Genomic DNA, 26534 nt, shown 5'->3' on the forward strand with positions numbered 1-26534 from the left:
AGTATGTTGGTGGACATGTACAAATCCCAGCAGCTTGGATTCATACAACTGTTGGAATAAGAGAAACACGGCTCTGCTCCTCCTCCTCTGCTGTAATACAGTATGCACAGAAGGCTAACTGCATTGACCCGAGCTGTAAGAGCTGGCTTTTAAAAAGGTCGAGAGCTCGTCGCGCTGTGTGGCTGATTTTAGCCTGTTGCGTGGAGACTGCGATCCAGGTGATGCATCAGCCAATGGCAGGAAGCCAGAGCCAGACACGGGCATCAAGGTTGGTGTGGCTGATGGATGGAAGTGTAGCACCAGCACTTGCCAAGCCATTCCCACGGCCATAAATTACATGTTTACTGCCGGATGTGGCTCTCTGTGTTCGCCGACATTTGGTGTGATGTCAGCAGCACATTATCATATCTAATCAGCCCCCAGCAACCCGTGTTAAAGGGGTGGGGGGGATTTGAGTGGCCATCGCTCCGTCTCTAAACATGATTTACATCGCAAACATGAAAATCTCGATATTTATTGATCCGTTTATGGAGTCGAGTTCAAACTCTGAAAGCTTTGCCATTTTGTTTTTTCGATAGCATTTTATTTAATGTAAACCTTGTACGATGACATACGTGTTCCGCAACCCTTCATCAGAAGTTATATGGCAGCAAATATAACTCCTGTTAAAGCATTTACAGTAGAAGATAAGTTCATCACATGGAAGGCATGCACAGTGGAAGTGCATGATGTTGACAGAATCAAATTACTCTGGATTTTAACAAGCATGGCATAAAACCAGGAATATGTACAGTTGGGACCATCCTTGAAATCAATTAACATTGAATGAGACAAGATACAATTTTCCACATAGATCCAGCATTCAGACAGACGGACACACAACATATATTCTAAAAAATCCATCTCTTCTGATGAAGAGAAACCCAAAACACTGAGTTACACTGTATTGCAGGTTTGTCATGAAAAGCATTTGCAGTTAAAAAATAGAAAAGCCAATATATTTTTTTCCATTGATGATTATGCATTAAGTTTAGGGGGATCAAAACCGTGATACAGCAAAAACAAAAAACTGGCCATGTAATCCTCAGCAATTGAGATATTCGTATGTAACAACTGCCCCTACAGACTACATAAAAAATGGACCAAACAAAAGCATCCTTGTACAAAAGAAAACAAATCAATTATGGTAATAAAAATAAGAGTACAATGTAAATATATATTCATATTTATAATTTTCTAACTGTATTTACAAGAAGATGGTGAATGACGTAGAGGACCACCGTGCTGCACGGCCGTTGGTCGTGTATTCTCTGAATTTGGTCTGAAAAGCAGAATATTGTCCTTCTACTGATGAAACAACCATAAAACGAACAATGAAACAAACGAAACCCTGACATCATCATCGTCAGTCCTTTCCATTCTTCTGACCTGTGGAATGCCCAAAGTGGAGAGACGAGTTAGAGTCTGCTTCCCCCCCCCGACATTGTGCCAAACTGCCATGCCCGTTAATACAAAGGCTCCCATCAACATCGTCACCACCAAGAACCGGGGGAACAGCTGCACTCCTCAGTCCATGTGATCCAACAAGTTCTACGAGGTGTCTCTCCAAGCTCCTTTCTCACAGAGCACCGAGTGTTTTTTAGCTTCATCTCTGGGAATGTGGGGTAGAGTCCAACCCCATGAGGCAGGGAGCGGAGGAAATGTCAATGTTTTTTTTCTGAATGGAGATGAGGTATCAGCGTTTCTTAATGGCTGCCCCGTTGGAGTGGGGAGGGAACTTTGGCAGGCAGGGCTCCTCCACTCCGGCATCGTGGGAGAAGACGGAGTCCTCGCCCGAGGAGCATGTGGAGCTGCGGGTGTCCGGGTAATTGGGGGAATATTGGTCCAGAGGCACCGACAGCTCCAAATACTCCTGTCGGCAACAAGGGGAAAAAGACAAACAAATATAGTTGTACATATAACTTCCAAAACAGACATTTCATTGCATCATCGCATGGTGAGGAGAGGAGGACTGACCTGGTTGGATGTCATGGCCAGGCAGCGATCCAAGTCCTCCAACAGCTGTTTGAACGTGGGCCTTTGAGAAGGCACAGCATGCCAGCAGTCCCTCATCATCATATACCTGCAGAGATCAAGAGATGTCAAAATAGGGGCGACTGTGGGTCAGTGGTTAGCAGGTCCGTCTTTCAATCCCCGCCCTAGTCGATGTGTCTTTGAGCAAGACACTTAACCTTGAAATGCTCCCTAGCTGTGTCTACGGTTTATGAATGGAACATGATTCTACGTCGCTTTGGATAAAAGAGTCAGCTAAATGTAAAAAAAAGATCTTGCATTTTATTAATAAAAAAAAAACATTTTTCACGTTGAATTATTGTGAGTGGTTATAAACCTGACAGCCAGCGGTAGCTGGAAGGTGACAGTCTAAAACCAATATGTTCCATTTAGAGCTCACTCAAGTGTGAGCTTGTCCTTTTATTGGCCGTCACACAAACAATGGTCGGGATCATTATTATGTTGCTAAGCACCTGGAATGTTTCTGATGTACAAGAACATGGCAAATGTAAATGTTAATGCCAAACTGTTTTTGCCAAGCATGAGACGCAGCAGCAACACAGAGCTTCAAGAGCCTCGCAGATTGTTTTTAATCTTAAAATGAAATTACGTTAAAAAAATCGAATCAAAAGTGACGCACTTGGCCGGTCAAATGGGAAAAAAATATAGTTTCAATCAAAACCCACGTCATCCCCTCAATAGTTGTACTCTTGAAGCAACATCTGGCTCAGTATGAGGCAAGCCCAAAAACAACAAAAAACTCCGCAATATATTTGCAACTCGCATGAAAACAATCCTCAGGACTTCTGCAGTAGGATTACCACAATGCAGCTGTGTCATAACTGTGTTGTATGTCAAACTGTCCCTATTAGTGTTACTTTACCCAATAAGGAAATCCTTATTTATATATGAGGAGTTCTGTCTGTCTGAGGAACATGCTGGATTTGAGGTGTTTGGAGTTTCCTTACAGCTCATGAGTGCACGTTGAGGGCTTGTCCATACGGTGACCTTCCTTCAGCAGCTTGAACAGCTCCTCCACTGGGACTCCGGGATATGGAGAGCCCCCCAGGGTGAAGATCTCCCAAAGCAGAACCCCAAATGACCAGCTGCAGACAGAAACGGACGGGAGCGGCTACATTTTCTGCACAACTAAAAATGGTTCTCAACTTCCATAAAGACTGGATTGAAAACAACAATGACATGTGACACTCACACATCACTTTGGTGGGTGTATATCCGGTCAAACAGAGCTTCGGGAGCCATCCACTTGACAGGCAGGCGACCCTGTGGAAAAGATAAGCGTGTGATGGCCGTCTACAGTGTTGCGGCTTTTCCACGGTGTGCTGAACAAATGATACGAACACTCACATTGGTGGTCTTCTTGTAGTAATCAATGTGGTGGATATCTCTTGCCAGGCCAAAGTCGGCTATTTTCATCACGTTGTCCTCCGTTACCAAAACATTGCGAGCGGCGAGATCTCTGTGGATGCACTGTAGAAATAACAAGACATTACGACACTGAACCGATGTCCTTAGAGTTCCTCGAATCTGTGGACAATATTTACTTTCCAAGTCATTGACATTTTGCGTCGAGAAGCGTTTCTTGACCTCTCAACCTAGGTTGAGAAAGGATACTTGGACTTTGTCGTTACCTTTTTGGAGGCCAAGTACTCCATGCCTCGGGCCACTTGATACGCACAGGACACCAGGTCTTTGATGGACATGCTCTCCACAGAAACCTGGTCTGGGTTGTAGCAGTACTCCATGCCGGGTGGCCGCCGAGCTCTCAAGTACTCCCGCAAGTTGCCCTTGGATGCATACTCTACGATCACATACAGAGGACCTAAAAACAAATACAAGAATAAATCACCACTCAAATCAATTTATTTTGTATAGCCTAAAATTACAAATTCGCCTCAGAGGGCTTTACAATCAGTCCACGTATAACATCCTCCGTCCCGAGACTCTCACATCGGAACCCAATGACGGATTTGTAATGGATGACATTGACAAAGCCTCCCAAAAGGTCATTTAGATCAATTGGATTACTTGCACTTAATGAGTAAAAATGTGTAAGATTGAAAAGTTAGAGATCCTTGGATTACAGGCAGTAAACACGCATAACGGCACTTGCTGTAAATACACAAATGAGTTACTCGAGATACAACTCTATGTCAAAACAGTCAAAGTGGAGTGAACAAAGAGCTTTGTGTTCCAGTGTGGAAGCAACAGATCGGTGTTCACGGCATGGTCTGTCGGGGTTAGTTTGCTTTAGTTTTTTGACACGGATGATCGGAGGCAAATGGCAGCAGCCGGTGTCGATTAAATCTTCGGAAGTTGGTGTCAGACTAGTTTATTCATGCTGTTCTACACAGCTCAAAGCAAGGGTCAGTGTGGTCTGTACAACAGAGTGTGTGTGAGTGTGTGCAGGCCAGGGTAGACGAGTAGCAGACCCCGACTGTCTGGTCCTACCGTCCTGTGTGCAGGCTCCCAGCAGATTAATGATGTTCTTGTGCTTCCCAATGATCTTCATCATCTCCATCTCTGAAATCAGATCCGACAGGTCCTTCTCTGTGGCGTCAGCTGTAGGGATTAATCATATTAGGGCAATTAGTCAATGTTCGGTTGGTGAAAAAAAGGAAAAAGATCCCTCTCAATAATCATCCGACAAAAGTATATAGAGCAACATTGAAACTCTTGTGGAGTTCGGCTGGCTTGGGGAACGCTCCCTTGGGAAAGGCACTTAAAGTAAGAGACAATGAACGCTACTTTCCCTTCATCCTCACTCCTCTGTGCAGTTCATTGAAGACTGTTTTATATGAGATGTCAAGGGTTCTCATAAATGTACTGTGCTCTCCCATTTGCAAAGTGGCAGACATCCAGTGGCAGATGACTCCTAGTATCCGTTTTGGTGTTGGATGTGTTCGTGTTCCTGGAGCGTTGACTTTAGGCTTCTTTAAGCTCTATTTCCTCTCTGCCAATCGTATTCCATAAGATCTTATTAGTTTCTGTACTTTATCTTTGTACTTTACATCTCGCTCTACAGCACTGACAAAGAATTAAGATATTAACAATGGGATATTTAATCCTATGCCCAGACTGCCATTGAGAAAGACATTTGCAAAAAATATTGGGTTGTCACATCATAGGCTCTGAGTATGCATGTCTATATATGAAATTCTGGAGGTGACTTGATCAGTCTACGGTTTACCCACAAGACTGAGAACGGCTAACTTACATTTCAACATTTTGACTGCAACTTTGGTGACACGGTTTTGCTTCTCTTTGTCGAGACCCAGCGCCTCTCCCATCACCACCAGACCGAAGCAGCCTTCGCCCAGCGGCTTCCCGAGAACAAGTCTGTGAGGACGAGAAGAAACATGACGGTCATCAACAGTCAGGGGAGGTAAACTCCAAATCTGCATTGTGTGCGTGTGAAGTTGTGGCCTTTTTATTTCCAAGCTTCAAAGTTGATTCTAAATTTCAGTGAAGTTCAATTTGAGAACGAATCGGTCGAGTTTCACGGCTTCCCTGGACAACAGTCGTTCAGGTGCAGTTTCGGGGCTTTTGTGTAAGGTCACCTTAACATCAGCGCTATAAGTGAGTGAAACTCTCCCCTCTCCCTGTGCAGCTGTTTCCTGTTCCAGTAGATGGACCATTTCAAACCAGTAACCTTACTTTCAAGAGGTCACATGACTAGCCTCAAAGATGTCCGTGCCCCGTCTCAAGGTTTTGACCTGGACATACCGGTCACGGGAAAGCTCCCAGCGGGGATCCTGAGGCAGTTCATACTCAGACACCCCCGACAGCATTGGAGATCCGCTGGAAGAGAGGCGCGATGGACGGACCAGCATCACTCCAGAGTGGATAGAGGAGCTAGAGTCCACAGAGACCTGAGGGAAAGAAGACTGACATTACTCCTCCCGTCGTGGAACAGACACCAGCAGCAAACGCCTACTTAGTTAACGGTGAATAGAATAAAATGTAAACTTGAGTAATTGATCAAATGTAGCGCTTTAAAAATATATTTTTTAAATCCCCCAAATCAGTCAGATGTACCATACAAATGGAGAAGAAATGCTCCTCGAATACACAGACTTACCTGATGTACAAGACCTCAAGGAGCTACAATGAACCTGAAAGCCTTTTGAATAGATGCTTTTAGTTTTCCGTTAGCAGCTGAGCCAAAGAGCTCAAATACATCGTCAAGCTTTGAACTTACAAATAAACTTAACAAATGGCATATGGAGAGCGAAAGAAGAGATGAAAAGGTATAAATATTCCAAACCCCCTATCTACTTTCTGTTACCTGTCTGCGCAGCGGGATGCTTTTGGCCAGCTTGTGGACGGCCAGCTGACTGTTGAAGTCACTCTTCTTTGAGGAGGTGCGAATCTTCACGATAATTGCGATGGCAATCATGACCGCGATGAAAAAGAAGCCCACGCAGTAGATGACCACCTCCAGGTAGGTGTGGTTGGCTGGAGGATAGTGCGGGACCGCTAGATCGGGGGAGAAGGGTGGAATGCAGGGGGGTGGGGTCAGCGGTCATCCATGAAATAAATCTACCACCGTAGGTCGGACTTTATATACACACCTAATAGTCACACCAATCATACCCATGCTTTAAAGTACACTACACAATTAAACCAAACTGACACTCTAAAAACCAGAGCCTTTGACACAAAATAAATTGAATGCCCCTTATTTGAAGAACAGGGCTTCACTGTACATATTTTGCTAATAAGTTCATGAATCACTGAGAAATAGTTGGAATAAATGCCAAATGACTCCAATTCTGAATCAGCAAACACATTTGTTTGATGCACACTTTATTTTTTATTTTTTTAAAGACGGGTATACATATTTTGATTGAGACTATTAGAATTTCAAATAAAAAAAGTTTAACAGTGTGCAAAGGATCTGACTTTCATACAGAATATCAATACTTCACACACCCACATACACACACACTGTTTCAACACATCCTTTCTACACCATCAAATGGCCTAATTCACATGTCATGTCTACTTGTCGGTCTAAAAGCAGCAGAACACAAAGCATGAGCTCACTACGGTAGTTTACAGCTCGACTTGATGAATTAAATATCCAATTCTGACTTCCATTTCAAAAGCTACTTTAAACGAGTGGTGCGTTGGTGCTGGCAATACAAACAATGCATCTTTTTAGAAAACATATTTACATCTAAAAATAATGGCTAACACTCGAAAAAACTAATTGTCCAATTCAGATCTTGTTTTTTTCCTCCCATTCAGTGAAAACACCGACGTTTATTCAGACCAACTCTCGGGGTGTAATGGTTCCATGTTTCAGTGAGAGCGATGCATACCTTGGCTTGGGATGTGGCGTTGAGCGCAGGAGCTACACCTCACAAATCGGTTCAGAATACAGAACGTTAAACCCATCAACTTAAATCCGGTTGAGGTCATGAATGATGCAGCTCTACGCAAAATAAGTTCTTAAAATCTTGAACAATTTAAATTGATAGAACTGCTCAGTCTGGAGTATTGCCAAAAACACTTCAGAATTAATGAACAATGCATTTCAATGCACACTTATGTTTATTTATCAGCTTTACTTGTTCAAGAGTGGAGGCAAATTATGCAAAGAGTTATTCTAAGTGCAAATTCGGACCATTACCAAATTGCTTGTTATCAATCGCAACAAGTTTTACTCCTGAAAAATATTAGACATGGCATTCTGCCTCCTCCTGCTAATGGGAGATATACCTCACACGTAATGTGTGCTGGAAGCACAACATGTGGAACAATGCATCCCAAACCAAGGGTGCCAAACTGACCCACGTGTACCGTTCCACCCCTGACCAACACCGGCAACACAAGTGAGCTGCACTTGTGTGAAGAGGCTGACTGACAAGCAGCTTGATAATTGGACAAATGCCCATTCCAACCCTCAGGAATGGGACACATCCACTGCAGTGGGCCAATTATCAAAGCATGCCGCTGTGATCACAGCAGGAAATGACATCAGGAATACATGTCATTTGAAGCAGTTGTCAAAGAAAATCAGTTTTACACCAAATCCAATGCAAACACCAGTTAAAGAGCAGAAGGAGAGAGACAGTTCATGATCAGAGCTGCCAAACAACCCCTCAATGTCAAGTTCTACATCATATACATCAAGTTATGTGGTCTTGTTTTTACTTTTTCTATTTGTGGATTTTTTTTTTCTCCTCGTGCTGGATCACAGCTCTTGGGTTGTTTGGCACTTGCTGATTTCATTTCGGAAACTGCAGAGCATGGCTCGTACTCTCCCATCTAGAGAGTTTAGATGGAGCAGGAGCCATGCCGAGGACAGAGAGACGGAGAGTTTCAGTACTCATAACTCGCTCTGGCTTCCGCTCACATTTCTCAACAGAACTAGCGTCGGAGAAGACACTTTTCTGTCAAATGTGAAGGTGGACAGCCAGGCTGGAGTTGAAAAAGGGGAAATAATGGAAAAAAAACCAGGAGAGACAGAACCACTGATACCTTCAAAGACGGTCAACCATGCAGAGTGATGAGAGAACCCGATAGAATTGCCCGCCAAGCAGGTGTACTCCCCAGCGTCATCAAAAGACACATTTCTCAGTTGGAGGACTTCCATTTCCTTGTCCGTGGTGTTAAGGCCAGCGGTCTAGAAAATAAGAAAGGAAGCAGACCCAATAAGAGGCCCAAGAGGGGAAAGGGAACCATGAGTAAAGGATTCTGAAAGAGAAAAAAGGATGGAGGAGCGTTCTCCTCCTCGACTCAACACCATCTGCCCAAAAGGTACCACCGGGAGCCCCTGCAGGGGACTCCAGTATCTGTTAGTGGAGAAGCAGGTTAGGTTGACTCTGCGCTTCTGGACCCCACATTGGGCCACCCCATCACCACATCAAATACCTCAGTCTCATCTCTACATGCAAGAGATGGGCAACATGGAAAACTCCACAGCAGAACAGGGCACACTCAAATTCACTCATACTTATGAGAGGTTCTCAGAGGAGGAGAGATGGAAGAAAAAGAAAAGGGGAGGGGAGAGAGAGCCTGTGAGCTGTGAAAGGAGGACTTTGAAGGGCAAGGGAGCGAAAGTAATAGAAGATGGCAAGAGAGGACCTTATTAGGAGGGCACAGCACAGGCATGGGGCAGGAATGAGAACAGGTCCAACATAAACCTGAGACTAAACACTTTCAACTGTTCTGCTGGGAATTTTCCATAGCGTCATTTACAGTCAGGAGCACTGAGGCAGGAGAGAGGGAGGGAGAAACGGAGGGAGGAGAGAAACAGCTGAGGTTGTCTCGAGTTATACGGCCCTAGTTTTTCCAGGTGGTCCTAGAAGCGCCTCCCTGTGCTGCTGCGTGGTGGTTACCTGTGGGCTCATATCGGGTGACAGTCAGCCAGGCCGACTGATTGGCCTCTCCTATATAATTGGACACTTTACATATATACTCTCCGCTCTCCTCCTCAGTCACATTGTAGAGGGCCAGCACCTGAGCGTCCGAGCTATTGACCCCAGAATGCTGGAAATAAAAACATTTCATGTAGAGCACAGAAAGAAACGTAACTCAACACATTATGAAATTAGAGTAGAGAATTCAGGAAGACATTTAGTTTGGGTTGTAATCAGAGATACAATAATAATATAAAAGTGCATATATTGCACACTGTGCAATTTGGACCCCTTTAACAGAAGTATTGGCCATCTCAGAAAGAAACAGATCAAAAGAGGGCATATTTAATTAAATTAAAAATTCCTCTATTTTCTTGTTAACATAAATCAAAATAAATATATATATATCATTTTTATTTAATGTTCTTGTTAAGATAAATAAAATGTATAAATTAATATATATATATATATATAATTTTCTTGTTAACTGAAATAAAATTAAAATGATATATATATATGTATGTAGGTATGTATACTGGCTTTTTTCTGCAGGATCAATGAGAAAGCTCCTACCTTGAGGACACGGACATACGGTAACCCATCGGGACCAACTCGGCTTCCATTGAGCTCGATGTGCTTCAGCCACTGGATGTGAGGCTGAGGGTCACTGAACACCTTGCACTCAAACTCCACGTCGCTGCCCACCACTGCGGTGCGATTAGCTGGCAGGCCAGCCTGCAGGATTGGCCTGTGGGGGGAACGCTCTGCAACACAAGCAAAACATCCACAAATGTTAGTTTAGAAGAAGTTTGGCAAACCGTAGACTTGCATAGCAGGGCCTATCACGACAGCGCTGTGTCAGCGCTAAAAGAATGGTCTGGTTCACACATCATTATGCGACTACAACGCTCACATGTGGGAATTAATGTGAAAAATACAGATTGTAATTTCTTATCAGGAGAACTAAAGTGGCTGTTTTTCCAGCTATGTGCTGCTTGTGTAATTATTAAGAGTTGGCCACAATAGCAAGTTATATTATCTGATCTGGAGCGGTTAGTGTACAAATTAAATATTGCAGCTCTATTTTGGTGACTGATAACTCCAAAGTAAACTTTCAAACTAAGATTCTGGACGAATTTCTACTGGCCAGTCGTTTCTGACCAAGACGCTGGTGGTGGCTGAGCAAATACTTGGGACAAAACTCGACCCTGACTGAAGCAATAAACGCTCATCAGGGTCTCGGGCGGCCTCTACTGAGGTCAAGAGAAGCCCAGGGGACAAGAGTGATTGAGGAAGTGGGTCCATGATTTATGAAACCAGAGGCGTAAGAGCGAGTCACAAGGCAGCTCCTAGAGGAGTGATCCTAGAGTTCTCTCCCCCGCATGGATCCATCAATTAAGCCACAACAACACAGACGTTATTCATCAAATGGTGACAAAGTGACCCAGTTCCCGCGGCACAAGGCCCTGCCGCTGTGCTTCTGAGGGAAGAATCTCATTTGACTGGTTGATCAGAATTTGTGAAATTGCTCCAACATGACGTTAGAGCCTCATGAACATTAAAGGTTATTAAAACATGATCAATAAAGCTTAAACATAGTTTAAAAACATACCAACAACATTGTTTCAGTTAACTCTTACCGACTACGTCGAGCTGGTAGGTATGGTTGATGCTGCCGTACTTGTTTTCCACCACACAGGTATAGTTTCCCTTGTCAGAGGGGACCACGGACTCCATGATGATGGTCCAGACATGGTCACGGACCTAAGCATTTGGGGAAAAACAAAAGGTTACAGTGGCAGGCATGAAAAAGTCCAGATAAAACTTCGGCTCATCGTGAAATGTGTTGTATTTTATTGGCCAATACGCATTTTCAGACTTCAATTTTTTGTTTTTTTGTTTGTGGCTACGGATTTCTGACAAATGTAGTTCCTTTCCACGATGTAAATTGGTAAGCATAAGCACTTAATAGCTTTTATAATTGTAGAATCAGCTTCTCCAGTGTGCATGTAGAAGAGTCTTTGGGCAAGATCTTGCACCCCAAATAGCTCCTGAAGGCTGTGCAAATGTTGTGAGAATGATTAGATTAGAATCTGGCGCTGGTAGTCCCTTGTATCAGCCTCTGCCATCAAGTATGAACGTGTATGTGTGTGTGTGTGTGGTGTGGGGGGGGGGGGCAATGTTGGCATGTAAAGCACTTTGAGTGGTTGGAAGACCAGAAAGGCGCCATATAAATAAGTGCATTTACCATCAAAGCCAAGTAGGAACCCAATCATTGCAACATGGAGCGAGACTGCAGTGCTGCGTTTAACAGCAGAAAATATAAACTAAAGAACGTTTGCATTTTTCTGCGTTCTTCCCACATGAAATGTCGTAAATCATTTATTTATTTATTCCAAAGCCTCGGCTAACAAGGTCAATGATGTAAACTAAGAAGATAACACACTACTCCCTCTTCCTGTGACACCACCCAATGTTAAACAGCGGATCTTTGTCTAACCAAACAAAGAACAAAGGAAATATGTAAATGTTTTGATATACATCTGCCCCAACCCGTCTTATTAGTGCGAACTGACGTCTGGCTCTTTTTTCCGAGACATGTTGTAGTTTTTCTTCCATAAATCTGCCAAGACCGGCAGTGTGTGATTAACCAACGGAGCTCTAAGGCAATGGCAACATCAAACATGCATATACACATACTGAGCCATACAGTTTCCCTCATTTAGCTAAAAACATGATGAGGGAGTCCAGCTGCCTGCTGCCAGATGTGTTGTGCTTGGCTTCATATACATGTGGTCGACATTATTCCCTCCCTCCTGCACGTCTCCATGCAGACGATATGAACAATAGAAGCCCGGCCATAAAAGCAAGAGTGTGGGAGGGATACGAGAGACGTCCCCGGTCGCTTTCGCAGACCTTTGCACCGTAACTGGGAAAAGAGAAAAAAAACAGCAGCCAGATGGTCAAGTGTGCTGCCTGGCTGGTTGGGGGCTCGAGGAAGGAGGCAGGCAGCTCTGAGGAAACTCCTAAATGTGTCCCAGCTGGGGATGGAGACGGGCTAAGCCTGCACGAGACAAGGCTGGACTGGCCTACACCGTGATGCAAAGGGCAGATGCAGGGAAGGAGGAAGGCTCTCTCTTCAGGGTTCATACACATTTTCACCAATGGATTTCCATGACTTTTCCAGGACTTTAATCCAAATTTCCATGATTGTGATTTAATTTTTTTCAAGAACTTTTCCAGGCCTGGAAATAACCATTTTAAAATTCCATGACTTTTCCAGGTTTTCCATGACCGTAAGAACCCCATCTCTTAGTGCACATACATCCCACACCTGTCAACTGCAACTGAACGCAACTATTCACAGATCAGTCAATGTCACAAAAGGTACAAAAAGCAGAATAGTTATCCAGACCCCCAAAACATAATGATCATATTATATGACGGTTGATTAGATTGTGGATAAATGCAATGGTTTCATTTTGCCCAACAGGAAATGATAGATGGCATTAAAGCTCAGACAATCATAAAAACAGATCTGTTATAGGGCTCTAAGTGGTCATTAATGCCATTTACTGTAAACTGTGGCATATAATAAATCCGGTCCACATCCGTCTGATCAGCTTTTAGAATCTCACATGTTATTATAAGCCGTTAGCATCACATTTGAATAAAGCTCGACTGGAATTGGGAAGATGTTGACAAAGACGGATACAGTAGCAAGGAACAAGGAAGCACATGCAGGTTTGTGTGTCGCAAGTTGTCTCATCAGAGGATGTACCTGTGGGGTCTGTGCGGACATCCGCATACTGGCAACTTTGTTGCGACTGCCATTGAGCAACAAGTGGTAGCAGAGCAATCTACTGCACACGTGTGAAACGCATCCTCCAAGCCAAGTATGAACAGAACTACTGTGCGTCCGTGAAGCCAGCAGCAGTCTGTGTACGTGTCTGTTTGGGAGTATAACTGAGGCTCAAATATCACGGTAGATTTACTGCTGCGTGGATGTAATTACAGAAAAGACGACGCACTGATTTCCAGAATGAGGACAGCCAATGTTATCCTTCACCCAAACGCGTGGCTAGGGTTGTCCACCTGGAGGTATTATCACTATGGCTCAAGGTTCCTTTTCGTGGCATCAAGTTTCATCTTGTATTGTTTTCAGGTGAAATGTAAAACGTGCCTCTGTTTTTTACTTGCAGGATGCATTTCTTAATCCAGGGGAGGTGGTGGCGATCTAATGTGGAGATGAGCTCACTGACGCACCTCGACTAGTAGTTAATGAGCTTGGAGAGATTCAATAAGTAAAGCTAAAGAGGGTGTAGTGTCCTTCAGAAGAAGCTGAGGGGAAACAAATGTTTAAAAGATACATTAAAATGATTAACCTTGAAGCCTCCAATGCGATGGTCTCTCTTGAACTCCTTGCCATTCTTGTACCATTTCAGGGTGGGTGTTGGGTTGCCGCTGGCCTGACATCGAAACTTCACCGTCTTACTGGCTGGGACAGCGTGAAGCTTTTTCTCCATTTTTTCTGGATGAGCCCATTGTGGAGCCATTGCTAAAGAATAAGACAAAAACACAGATAAGTAACACATACAACTTTGGTAAAGATAGATGCAAAAACACACTGTATTTTCTAAAACTCGAGGAAAATCAACACGAAAGCTGAAAACTCATTTTAAGGACCCTAAACCTCAAGTTACCTTCTATAGACAACATTACTTAATGACCCTGTCTGAGAATCACCACCGTATCTTGGTGGAGGGGTATTCTGTGACCCTGGGAGCTGCGTCGTCTGGGGAAATGGCTCCTGGGGGGGTTTCCGAAGGCCAATTGGCCCCGGGGGAGGAGCCAGACCAAGAGCGATTCACACTGGATATGCAGCACCTCGCCGCTGTGATATAATTTTTCTCTAACTCTGCGGTCATATCATCAGCTTTGGATACTCCAGATGTGACGAATAAAAATGAAATTGCTGTATACGTGGCTGAAATAGGTTTAATTTGTCGTGTGGCTGGGCTTATACCCTAAGAGACTATTTTATTTTGCATGCTGCCACAGCAACCCAGAAAAACTGATTGATTACTTGATGCACGTTGACCCAAAGATTTCTAAACTATAGTCACACGTCTTGTTCTACAGGACGGGGGAAGATAGTAATAAACAAATAAAAAAACAACTTTTTTAAGATGCTTTAGCTTCAAAATGTCCTCGGTTAAGTAACGTAATGTTGCCGGGTGGGTAAGGGCGAGATAAAGCTCAGGAAGTCAGAGTACAAACTGAAGGTCGGCATGCTTTGTGGGCAGAGTGGGCAGTGAGAGCCAGCTGATAAAGCCGGAGTGTCTGAATTACGATATAGACGAATTGGATGACTTCTAAGGTTAACCACGATTAGTCACAGCAGAGACATTCCTCATGCAAAGGTTGTAACCCGAGAGTGAAAACCCTCTGATTAAGGGTGAAACAATTCAACCAGTGTGACCAACACACACACGTCGGACCCATAATTGAATAATAAAGCATTGAACTAATCCAATTATTCATAACCCTGTGACTCTGGGCAAGCGAGTTATGACCACTTCTCACAGCAGCTTTAGTAACTTGAAGAGATCCGCTGCACACTTACGCAGCAGTTTTTGGCTGCCTAACAGTTTGGCCTCTTCGGATGAAGACTCTTCATCTTCATCATCATCCTCAGATGAGGCCAGGGTGTCAACTAGTGAAACACAGAGGGGACAGTTCCAATTGTACTTATCCACAGTGAGTGATACAACATGTTAAAGACAAAAGAGAAAGAAAACACAACGTAGGGACACAATCTTTGAGAACGCCCATAAAGACTGAAGACAGGGGTCAGTATGCGCTTTACTTGCCTCAAATAAAATCTAAAAAGGTTTAATGATTAGATATAATTTCTTTTTTTTAAAGAGTAATTTGCATGACCATTATCAGAACGATTTACTTTTACACGAAGAGTAAAATAATGTGAATATGCAGCTGCAGAGAAAATAAAGAACAACAAAACCACAGCGGCTGCTCTTGTTCCGCTTGTGTTACTTCACCTGTGACGTTGAAGTAGACGCTGTGGTTGCCGAAGGTGGCGCACGCGTACAGACCGGAGTCCGTCAGCTCCACCGTCTCGATCTCCAGCTGGCCGCTGCGGATGTGCGTGTGTTCTCCATCCACCACCGCGCCGTGGTCTTTGGTCCAGTTGACAGCATGGGGAGAGTCCTTGGCGGAGCAACTCAGATCCAGACGATCCCCGAGATAGAGGGTGAACAGCTCCGCTTGCGTTTCCACAGAGACTACCAAGGAAAACAGAAGTTTTAATGACAGCTCTGTACTTAATTTAAACTCACCCTACGTAGCCTAATTATAAAAACAGATGGTTCCTTGAGCGCACACAAAGCTGAAAAGAAAAGCACTAGCTAATATGACAAATGCACAATACATGACTAAATAAGTGTGATCAGAGGGCTCACGCAAAACACGGCGGGCGGGGGGGGGTATCTTTGGTGTCGACGCATCAAAAATAACTTAAAATCGACATGGTGCAAGAGGAGAAGATCAGAAAAGTCCTTCCACGATTTCCTCCCAGCAAACTGCCCGCTGAACCTCTCCCTCATATTAAAATCATATCCAAAATTAGTTTCGGCCCCATCGTCAGGCTGGCAAGGAGCTACTTGGGAAAGGAAGGTGAAATTCAATTAGAGGATTGAAGAGGGGGAGATGTCATGGAGCAGGACACCTGAGCCCCCCTGTTCTTAATGACTACCTAGTCCACGAGGGGGAGGGGGTAACCCAATTACGCCGACACGTTGTCCATCACGACGGTGGTGTTTGTCTCCTCACAAAGAGGTAGAGATCGTCACGGGCCAACTTGCTAGACATTCTTGCTCGAGATTACACATCCATGTTTCAATCAGCGGACGGATGTAGTGTCCATGAGGGCTGCAGCTACCCATGATTTTCAATATCAATTCATCAGCAGTTACCAATTAATATCAAATGTGAGAAAATAGTGACAAATAACAGGGTTTCATGCACAAGCGGCAAATCCTCCCAGTCGAGGAGTTGGAAACCAGAAATATGACTCAAAAAAATGACTCAAATGATAATGAAATAGTTGCAGATTTATCTTTTGTCCACCAACTAATTGATTAATCAACTAGTCACGTCAGCTCTCGTTTACATAGTTGTTTTAGCCAGGTAGCACCACAAAGTAAGCACTATCATGTCCAATCTGAGTCAATTTACTCTATATATATATATATAGCAACATAATGAAGTGTCATAGCGTTAAGCGATCCATCAACATGAGACCGTTCTGAAATGTTCCCAAAGGGCACCGTGTTTGTAAAACACACTTCCCCAGAACAGGAACAACATCCATACAGCGTAAACTCAGCATCAGCAAACCTGACTAATCCCTCCCACCCTCACAACAAAGACCTCCAAACAATAAAGGGGAAGAGGGAGCAGGGAGTGCGAGCCAGTGAGCATGTGCACGGGAGCGAGCGAGAGAGGGCCTGCAGCGGCAGGTTCTAGTGCTAGTTGCTATGGTGACCCCACTTGGGCCTAGTAAAGGTATTTCCTGGATCACATATGTCTGACAGGCCCTTAATCCCAGCAGGAAAGGGGGCCGGGGGGCGAGGGAATCAACTTTCTCCTCAAAAACAAAACCAAACGGGGGGGAGAGCAGAAGAGGCATCTAGTGATGACTGCAGCGATGCAACCCGGACGCGGCCTCAAACCTAACGTCTGTGCGCCGTGTGTGGGGCCCATTATGCGTCTGTCCCTGCCCTCTAAATAGAGATGCCACTGATAAGACTGTGTCAACATCCCAGCTGTTAATCTGTCCGCAGACATCATAAAGTGACCATAAAAGCTGTAAAGTTTGCTTGTTGCCACAGTCCAGACCCTTTGTGCTCCTGTGACAACTCAGAACTAGAGTTAGATATTACACAATAGTCCCACAAAAAAAACAGGGCACTACTATTTTTCTGATTAATTCATTTGATACTAACAAGTAGCAGCACACTTGTATTTCTTTTCATTTCATCTCGTTTAATCCTCCTGCTGCTATGATTGGATTAAAATGGATTAAGGACCCTATTTTCAGAAAGCCACCCATCTGGAATGTGTTCTACCATCCATTTGGAAAAATTGATTGACGTTGTTTAAAATCAACCTAATGGCATAAGTCATGAAAGGCTCTTTTTGTGAAATCATTGAGAGGTTTTAAACTATTACAAAAGCACACAAGTCTGTAAACTCAAGACTAACTAAAAAGAAAAGTGAGCCCAGTCTAGGGGACCTACTCTGGCTAGCAAATAGGAAGCAATATGCCGCGTGAACGACTTCTGGGATTTCCTGCTCTCACTGGAGCGATGGTTGAATGCAGTAAAGTCAGACTGTCGAGGCTCGGCGGAAGCAAACAGAGGAAAATGGCGATGGCAAGTTTTCTCCGTCGATTTGACAACCCCAGAGTGAAGAGGTGGCCGGCATGTAGAGGGGTTTGATAGACAAAAGGCAGGACGGGCAGGAAGTAAAAGAAAAGGACAATGCCTATTAGCAAGCCCAACAAAAATACACTAAGCGAGTGTCCTTGCTGAAAGCACTCCAGTAAAGGACCCTTTCATTCCTAAATGAGCCTCTGACAATCAGCATGGATTAACACATAGGAGCTACAAGAATTACTGTGTCATTCAAATGAATTCAGCTACATTTAGCCTTACATTATGGCTTTATTGACTAACGCAGCTAAATCAGGGCGTGTTAAAAGAATGGAACTTCATGTTGACCTGGTTTGCAGGTTTGTCTGACACACACACGCACACACACGCACAGGAAAATACCATTAAAAAGGTTTGCGGAGACATGTTGCAACATGGACGAAAGTACTCAGCTTTCTGAACAGATTCTTACCACTGACCTAGATTTCTACGACTAAGTGATATAAAACATGTTATAGTTTCTAAGCCAATGCATTGTTGTGAAGCCATTTTTAAAAACAGCACTCCAGGAAATATTAAATTTACAAATTTGACATCTGAATATTTAGAATAATTATCATTAACATCCATCATGAACAAATGTGGTCAACACAATCTTGCCTGGGCAGTCGTGTCATTTCTGAAGTACGTGGAAGAATTGACCACAAAAATGAATTATTGCTCCTATAATGATATTCATTGTGTTGTAATACAACCTTTATCTTTGCATGAAATTGCTTTATTCTTTTGTCAGAGTGTTTTTGTCTTTTCATCTTAAATTGTAGCTACTGTTTTGAATGGCATATCAAAGTTGTATTCATGAAGCACCATTTTAAAATTCTAATTAACGTAGCTTTGTGCATTGATGTCGACATTTCCAACAGAAAAAACACCTTCGTCAAAAGGGTTTTCTTATTTTTCCGTCTTGCAATTTGTTTGTACAAAACGATAAAGCATGAGAGTTGAGCTAAATTGAACTATAACGATAATAGAAAATAAATGCTGACAAGGAGAAACCTAAATGAATCTGGTGTTATCCTTATGTCAGTTCACTTGTTGTGTCCACAGAGTCGAGCTCCTCTGGGCCTCCATCACGGTCTGAAGAGTCATTTAAAACTGTGGCAGCTCTAGATTTTAAGAGCCCTCAACTGAGGGGTCAACGCTCATCTACCTCGACTGAGAGTCAACTAATCCTGTGGGAACGCCATGTAAATAACATTCGGACATTTCACTGTCACATCTAAAACGACGTACTGACATTGAAGTGATGATGACAAAACACAAGTTGCTGTGAATTATCCAATCAAGGAAAACCTAAAGAAAAGGGCCGTAATCATTTGAATGGTTATCCACGTGGCCCCTAAAAAAATATTTATGAAATTAATTTGAGGATATTCTTTTCTTATGGGCACAGAAAACCAAAAGTCCCAAAGACAAACAAAGAACCATGCATAAAACATGACCATTTCCATATAACAAGACAAAAGGAATGCGACCAAATGCTTCTGCTGGGCTTGTTTGTCGACAGCTGAAGCCGTCCGTCACCCAGCAGGGAAGCGGGGGAAGCGAAGCATTCCCAGGCAAGAAGTCAGTGGGGGAGCAGGAGAAACAGCACAGAGGCGCATAGATAGGAGATAGTACCTGGCCATTTGGTGATTAAGAGCTGGGTGGAGCGTAAATGCAGCGGACTTCCCCCACCCTCATGGAAATGTATGGCTCACCTTAGAAGACAAACATTCTCCACTGGAACCCTATCCTCGGGGATAAGGGAGGGCTCAAAGTAGCATTTCCTTACTTCTCTCAAAAAGAAACAGGCTAATTTATAGTTTCCCTGGCAGTTAACTCCTCTCTCGGTGACAACAAATACCTTTTCATTACAAAAGGAGGAGAAGAGCATGGCCTGCTAGGTAGTGGGGCTGCCCTGAGGCTACAGATGGGAGTCATTTACTCCTCCCTGTCCCACTGTTGGCTTAAAGACTGCCGCACAAAGTTTATTTTAGGCCTTATAGCCCAAGAGAGACCCTCTTGCTTAATTACTCTAATTATAATGTTGAGCTTTATCATATTATTTTGCTGCTCCCCACTTCCGACTGCAAAGTGTAAACATCCAAACCCATCTACCCACAAGTCCGGGCAGCCATTACACCGCTGGACTGGATCCAAGAGACACATTTTTAAGGATTTGATTTCAGTGCATCGTTCCCCTTTCCGGAACGTATCTTGTGGAGCAGCCAGACTGGCCTCAATTCTTTACAGGAACTCGAAGAGACGCACGGTCCAATTCAAGAACTAAATAAAATCATTAAACCAAAACTTCAGTCTGTAAAATAGTAAAATTAAAATTAAACCCATTTCCCATGAGTTGGTTTAGTTAGCCAGGAAAGGCAGAAACAGTGTTTATAATAGTCAGAAAAACAGTTGTGCCACATCTGACACAGTAAATTGCACTCAAACATCAGACTCGGGCGAATGGGGGTGGTGGGGGAAACACTGACCCTACAAAGGACAGACTTCACCAAGGCCTGGAGTGCGTTAGGATTACATTCCTTTACAAAGAACAAAGCTCTGATTATCAATGGACTGTTTCTCAAGGCAAGAGTCGAGATAAGTCAGACTTAATAACTTCAAACGGTTGCATGATATTAAAAAATACTGCCCCCAGGAGTAGAAAGTGTACAAATGAAGTCTGAGAAGCTTCACGGGATCAAGCCGTCTTACCTTCGTCGGTGTTGGCAGGCCGGCTCTGGGTCCTCAGAACTTGGGAGAATAGAACCAGACACAGAAGTATGCTTGGCCTCATCAGCATCCTGCTTAGGGAGCTACGACTGCTGGCTGCTCTGCGACTGGAACTCCATTCAGGCCGTTGGGGCATCAGCAGTGGGTCATTCACAGTGCTCAACTAAAAACAAACAGAGAGTAATAAAAACACATCAATGCATGGCCACGTGAGCAAGCCTCATACTTTCAAAGTGTTGTTATGGAGGAAGAAAAAGTGTTAGTGAAAATCAGTTCAGGGTTTGTCATCAAGAAAGCGTTTTTCTTAGAGGAAACTAAACGTTGGTATGCAAGAATGAAAAATCTGTTTTTGGCTCTTCAAACTGAAATAATTAGGAAATAATGTACTTTTTTTGTTGGGTTTCACAAATGGCAATCTATATTTCGGGTTCACATGGAAATTCCTCACTGGTCAAAAAAGAAGAGCATATTCTGTATGTCCACATGGTTCAAGGTAGGGACTTGAGCATTTAGGCCGGCTTGTACAAGAACACTGATAAGAATCTCGCTCCGATAGCTCAAAACAAACAAACACTGGATACTTCTTGCTCAGCTCTTGGGAATCAGATATTCTCAAGACTTCAAATTAACTGAAGTATGAACTTGTAAAGACTGTAGTAACGCCAGGAATATATTCATGTTTTTCTGTTCAAGAATGTACGATACCATCCAAAATGAGGCTCAGTACTATTGGGTGACCCTCACATGCACATATGCTTACATCATAACCTCTGCAGCATCTGGCCATAGAGATTAACACTTGCCCCTAAACCCCCCTTGAGGAATTGGTTTAAGACCAAAAAAAAAAAAATAAAGACCTACAGCCTGTTATGCGACACCCTTGTAGAGAGAGAGAACGCCGGGCCATCATTTCCACGCTGAGAGATCTATCACCTAACAGTTGGTTTTGGTCCCAGAGCCCAAATTCAACGCCCACACACAACCATTTGCTCCCATGAGATGTCAGGAAACGTCAAACAAAGCCTCATCAGTGAAGCCCCTACAAATCAATTAAGTAAGAAAAGTGTCCAAAATATCATCATCAACTATGTCGAACAGCGGCGGCGGCACATCTGGGTCAAAGAAACCCCAACTGGGTTTACGTCCTCACAAAGTCATGGTCAGATGCAGCTGTGGTTTTTATCAAGAGCTAAAGCCTTGTGCGAGTGTTCCTCGCTGAAACACTCATCGTGTTCTCCTCAGAACCAATTCAATTTCACTTTCGGAGAAAGCGCCAGTGTTCCAGCAGCTGAGATGCGTCAGGGGGTCCGAGGGGGATAAAGAAGCGTGGTCATGGCGGCGCCGTAAGCGGTGACTCAGTGTTTGGGAACACGCCAAGAAAGTGCTTCTGCTGCCAGACAGAAGGAACCGCGGAGAGCGGCCGGCCGCGGTCCCTCGGCCCTCGTCACTATGACAACCGTCAATAATTGAGAGAAGAGGAAGCAGCGTCTTCAAAAGTATGAAGCAACACTTTGTCATCTTCTGCTGCTTCGGGAGCCAGCGTTAAACACACAGTGTGTTTAACTAGCCACACACACACACACACACTCATCTTGAGTCATTGAGAACACATTGGTCGATATTGGCTAATCATAGATATTAGTAGTTACATTAATTACAGTGCACAAGAAGTATAGGCTACATCTTTGTATACATTTGACCCCCCAGTTTGCCCGATTGATATATGTGCAGTGTTGTTTTTATTTAGAGTTACTATAAGAGCTCAATTGATAAATTGTCAGAGCCACTATTATCTAATTGTTCCATAGATATATTGAATTAGTCGGCCTGGTTTCATAAAAATGTCAGCAGATAAGGTCATTTAACCATTACATTGTTTTTTTATCTGCAAAATGACCTATAGAGCAGAGCTATGAGTCACAATTCTTTAAAAAATGTAAAAGGATCTGTATCAAGATCGATGTTTGTTTTGTCAAATATCAATATTAGTATTTAGTCTCAGAAATCCAGCATCTGTTGGGCTGCAGTTACTATGTCATTTTTTGGGGGGTTTCCTAATAAAATAATGTTGGTGCCTCCTGGCCTTATCTTACAGTATTGCTCACTAGTATAAATATACTGCCTTAGGACATATATTTTGTAACACTCAACCAGAAGTTGAAGGATCCTTGCCAATAATATTGAACCACCCAAATCATTCAGATATGCAGAAATGACACAGGGGTTGAAAGTAAGACAAATTACACACCAACACATCTCACACCATGAGCTCACAGAACTATTATTAAATGGTGTCGGTTAGCTTCCCTCAAATTGAAAAACCAAGACCACTCCATGGATCTGGTGGTACATTTCTCTTTAAAGCCCTCTTGCTTCCCACTTCCTAACCTTATTATTTTAGATAGTCATTATTACTAATACTTGTTGGTATAATTGTTGGCGAGGCATGAAAATACATCATGAGTTTTGTTGCTCATTATTTAAAAAGTCAAAACAAGGGGCCCAGAAGTTTCCACCTAGCTACTGAACAGTGTGACTGGTCAGAAAATAAAGAGCAGCTTTAGAAAAGGAAGAGGACATTTTTGCTGCGTATCGAAGCGTGTCTGCGAGAGGGCAACACTTCACACCAAATCTGGCTTATAAAAAAGGGATTAAAGTAAACAGATTAGAACATGCAAGACATATTTAGCGGCTCTCATTATAAAAAGACAAAAGTTACAGGCTTTAGCCATATCGTGGCCCGCACCATAATTACTGTTCCATGCCAACCATGCATAAAATTCCTCAGCTCCCAGATGATGGAGCCCCCTCCCCAGTGATCTCTGCACTCCCGGCCAGCAACAGGCCAGTCTGCACACGGCTGCAGCTCCGCGGTCATAAGAGCATCGGACCGTCTCCCCAGGCGACTGTTTTCACAAAAACAGAAACTTCTGGGCTTTTCTTTGCAGCCTCACAAACCAAATCAGTGATGTGCCACCGGAGTGCCATGGAGGGAGATCAGGTGTCATGAAGATTACACTCAAATGTAAAGACAATCAATGTCAAGCCATCCGAGACTGAGCCATTTGGGGGCGACGCTTAAAGTGCTTTAAAAAAAAAAAAAAAGGTAGACTCAGTCCTTTTCAGTATGCGTGAACTATGTGTGTGTTTTTCTCGAGGGAGGTTGAACTGGGACACATGGCTTGAACCCTGGAGATGTTACCAACATGCGCAGAATATGTTGTATGGAAAAGAAATTAGCCAAAAACATTCTAAATCCACACAATCAAACTAAAGCCGACACATCTTGAGAACTACTTTTATACAAATCTGAAGGATCACGGACTAAAATATACTTACTAGTAAAAGTAATAAAGGTTGCAGGCAAACATTTAATGTAATGCCATGTTTCTTTATAGATGTAGTTATTATAAAAATACAATCTCAGTCACAACAACGGTGTGTAAAGAGGGAACCCTATTAAATTAAAGGGCATGAATGACTATTCCTCACTTCTTATGGTTAGGGAGAAACACTTTGTTCCTCCTCGTGCACAAGCTGCTTTTGTAAACCACACATCTTCTCCCGCTCCCTTTACATCAGAACATGTAGGGCTTTATCCTCCATCAGGCTGGCCCCTCCAGACACAGACTTCATGACAGATGTGGTAATGATTGCTGTCTCCGAGCATCTTAAGAGGTTACTTCCCTGCAATTCAAAGTTAATTGGTCCCATGGTTTGAAAGAAAAATCGAAATGATGCGAATGTAATTCTGTGTGTTTTTGAGCTTGTGACGTAAACCTTACAGGGCTAAAGACGTGACCAAGGAGGCATGTGTGTGACAAGGACCTGGATCGTTTTTGCAGATATTTTTTAAAAACACACACAAATAAAGCTACCTGCAGACACAAATCACTAGACATAAAAGAAGTTCAGAAAAGTGAGACAGATCCATTCAGCCAAACAAAAAACAGGAATAGCGCAATCACGTGAAGTTTTACACATGTGCTTTTGTGTATTTCACTCATGTTATTTAGTCTTATTCAAGGAAAGGAATGATCTAATCCGATCGAAAAGGCGCCTGGACAACCGGAGGAGTTGTTTGCAGGACTGCAGGCAGCGTTCGGGCCTTGTGTCCCCTTCAGGTTCCAGCATGGAGGAGACGTGAGGTGTTAGCACGATGAAGCAGACACCAAGGTATCAAGGAGAGCCACATGCAGACGTAAAGACCCCCCCGCACACACACACACACACTCCATCGTGCTCATCCACGGGCCTCAGACATATTTTCACAAACAAAACAGGTGGTTGCATTTCAGAAATAACATAACTCCATATGGATTTAAGAACCACAATTCAAAGTAGGACACAAAGGGGCTATCAATAAAAAGTAGAAGTCAATAAAAGTGACGAACAATATCCAAACGCCTTGGCGCGGAAACGTAACGTTGTATAAATCAGAGTGGAGGGGTAGCAGCTCACCTTACTGGCGGGGGGCTGTGGAGCAGCCAGCGTTGGTCCGGTGAGGAAGACTCCGGAGTGGATGCAGAGAAACTTCCCGAATAAAAGTATATCCAGACGTCAATGTGCTGCCCGTCAATTAACTCACTAACTCCACGCTATCAACGTTTTCCGAACACGTTTGTGCATATTTTTTGCACAACTTGTGCGAGAAAGAGAGAGAGAAAGAGAGGGGGGGGAGACGTGCGTCGCCCACTCCAAAAACCAAAAAGGAGCGGAACAAATATTTCCTAAATAGTGTTACGATTTTAGTTTCACGTTTCCCTGATTTACTTTGCGACGACCTCCGTCTATCTCACCGCGCTAACGTGAACCGAGTCCGAAGAAAGTACGTGCGGGCCGCCTCTGCGGTGGTTCTGGGTAACGTTGGTCCTTTTATCCCAAAACGTTTCGCTCGCGATGAAATGAAGTCGCCTCACCTCCGAAAACTGTATTCCAAAGTTGTTCAACTCACTCTTAACACACTATATGCAAACGAAATGTCGTTTTGGTATTATATGTCTAGAAATGAGTGGAACTTAAATGAATCCTAGAAAGTATTTTGACGATTCCTGGCAGAGAAATGCTGTTAAACAACGAGAGTCCGGGCTGCTCCAAACCTCCCCCCTTAAATCTGAGAGTATGCGCATCCTCCGGACCATTGTCAAGGCACACGCAGGGACAATAACGACTTCCGGTCTTACTAGAAAATAAAAGCAACCTCGGCATCTATAAATAAAATGGCCAGAATGAAGTAGGCTTAATAAATGCATAAAAAGGCTGAACACTGATTGATTAGAGCGGAAATGACTGGGGAATATTAACGTGGGGGATACGTTTATTACAAATAAAACAGAAACCCACCATAACATCAAAATGGAGAGCAAACATAACTTTTATTGTGTTACCTGCTCCATGAACAGCACACATGTATTTCTATGAAGAAGAAAAAAACAATTGTCTTTCAAATCACCTGGACATATTGTACACCTGCACCATATTGCAATGCAAACTTTTATTTTACAAAACAATATCCACTCCTTATTTGTTTCAAAGTTATTTTTGTTGTTTAGTTACACACAAAATGTTGTCCCCCCCCCCTTGTGGCTTTTATTTTGAAGGTAAAACCGGAAGTCCAACATTCTTCAGGATGCTACTTTCCACCTTGAAGCAGGGTTGCACGGGCTGGTTGAAACCTGGCTCCCCCTGCCATCCACGGCACCAGAGCTCCACCAACTCTCCACACCGAGCTCTTTGCATTATCGGATTGAAGACTACATACTGCGTCTATAAATAGTTATAAAGCTCCTTTGCAACCCAACTACCATAGTGGATATAAACCACCTAAACTCACCTTTCAACCTACAACCTCAGTCCTCAT

The 26534-nt window shown here is 43.4% G+C and overlaps 1 protein-coding gene across 2 annotated transcripts; it reads right to left on the reverse strand.

Annotated features, from left to right (window-relative positions):
- Positions 1–561: 561 nt before the first annotated feature.
- fgfr1a (fibroblast growth factor receptor 1a) lies at positions 562–25778 on the reverse strand. 2 transcript variants are annotated; one of them, XM_056418385.1, is made up of 18 exons: positions 25136–25778; positions 20657–20837; positions 15506–15748; positions 15070–15159; positions 13829–14001; positions 11084–11207; positions 10017–10207; positions 8563–8707; positions 6362–6552; positions 5800–5945; positions 5291–5412; positions 4525–4635; positions 3705–3895; positions 3421–3543; positions 3266–3336; positions 3021–3158; positions 2017–2122; positions 562–1912 (listed from the first exon to the last, which is right to left on the reverse strand). In XM_056418385.1, the coding sequence occupies exons 2-18, from the start codon at positions 20808–20810 to the stop codon at positions 1736–1738; spliced, it is 2496 nt and encodes an 831-aa protein (XP_056274360.1). In that variant the 5' UTR covers positions 20811–20837; positions 25136–25778; the 3' UTR covers positions 562–1735. The 2 variants fall into 2 exon arrangements, with proteins under 2 accessions (XP_056274360.1, XP_056274359.1); XM_056418384.1 differs by lacking the exon at positions 8563–8707 and adding an exon at positions 9423–9573.
- Between the last annotated feature and the right edge of the window lie 756 nt (positions 25779–26534).

Source organism: Pseudoliparis swirei, chromosome 7, assembly GCF_029220125.1.
Source record: "Pseudoliparis swirei isolate HS2019 ecotype Mariana Trench chromosome 7, NWPU_hadal_v1, whole genome shotgun sequence".
Lineage (NCBI taxonomy): Eukaryota > Metazoa > Chordata > Actinopteri > Perciformes > Liparidae > Pseudoliparis > Pseudoliparis swirei.

Coding starts and splice junctions, on each gene's coding strand:
- fgfr1a (XM_056418384.1), bottom strand. CDS start 20,810: ATGCCCCAACGGCCTGAATGGAGTTCCAGTCGCAGAGCAGCCAGCAGT. Junction 15,160..15,505: donor CGTCTACTTCAACGTCACAG/GTGAAGTAACAC, acceptor GTGTTTCACTAG/TTGACACCCTGGCCTCATCT. Junction 10,208..11,083: donor CTACCAGCTCGACGTAGTCG/GTAAGAGTTAAC, acceptor CTTGTGTTGCAG/AGCGTTCCCCCCACAGGCCA.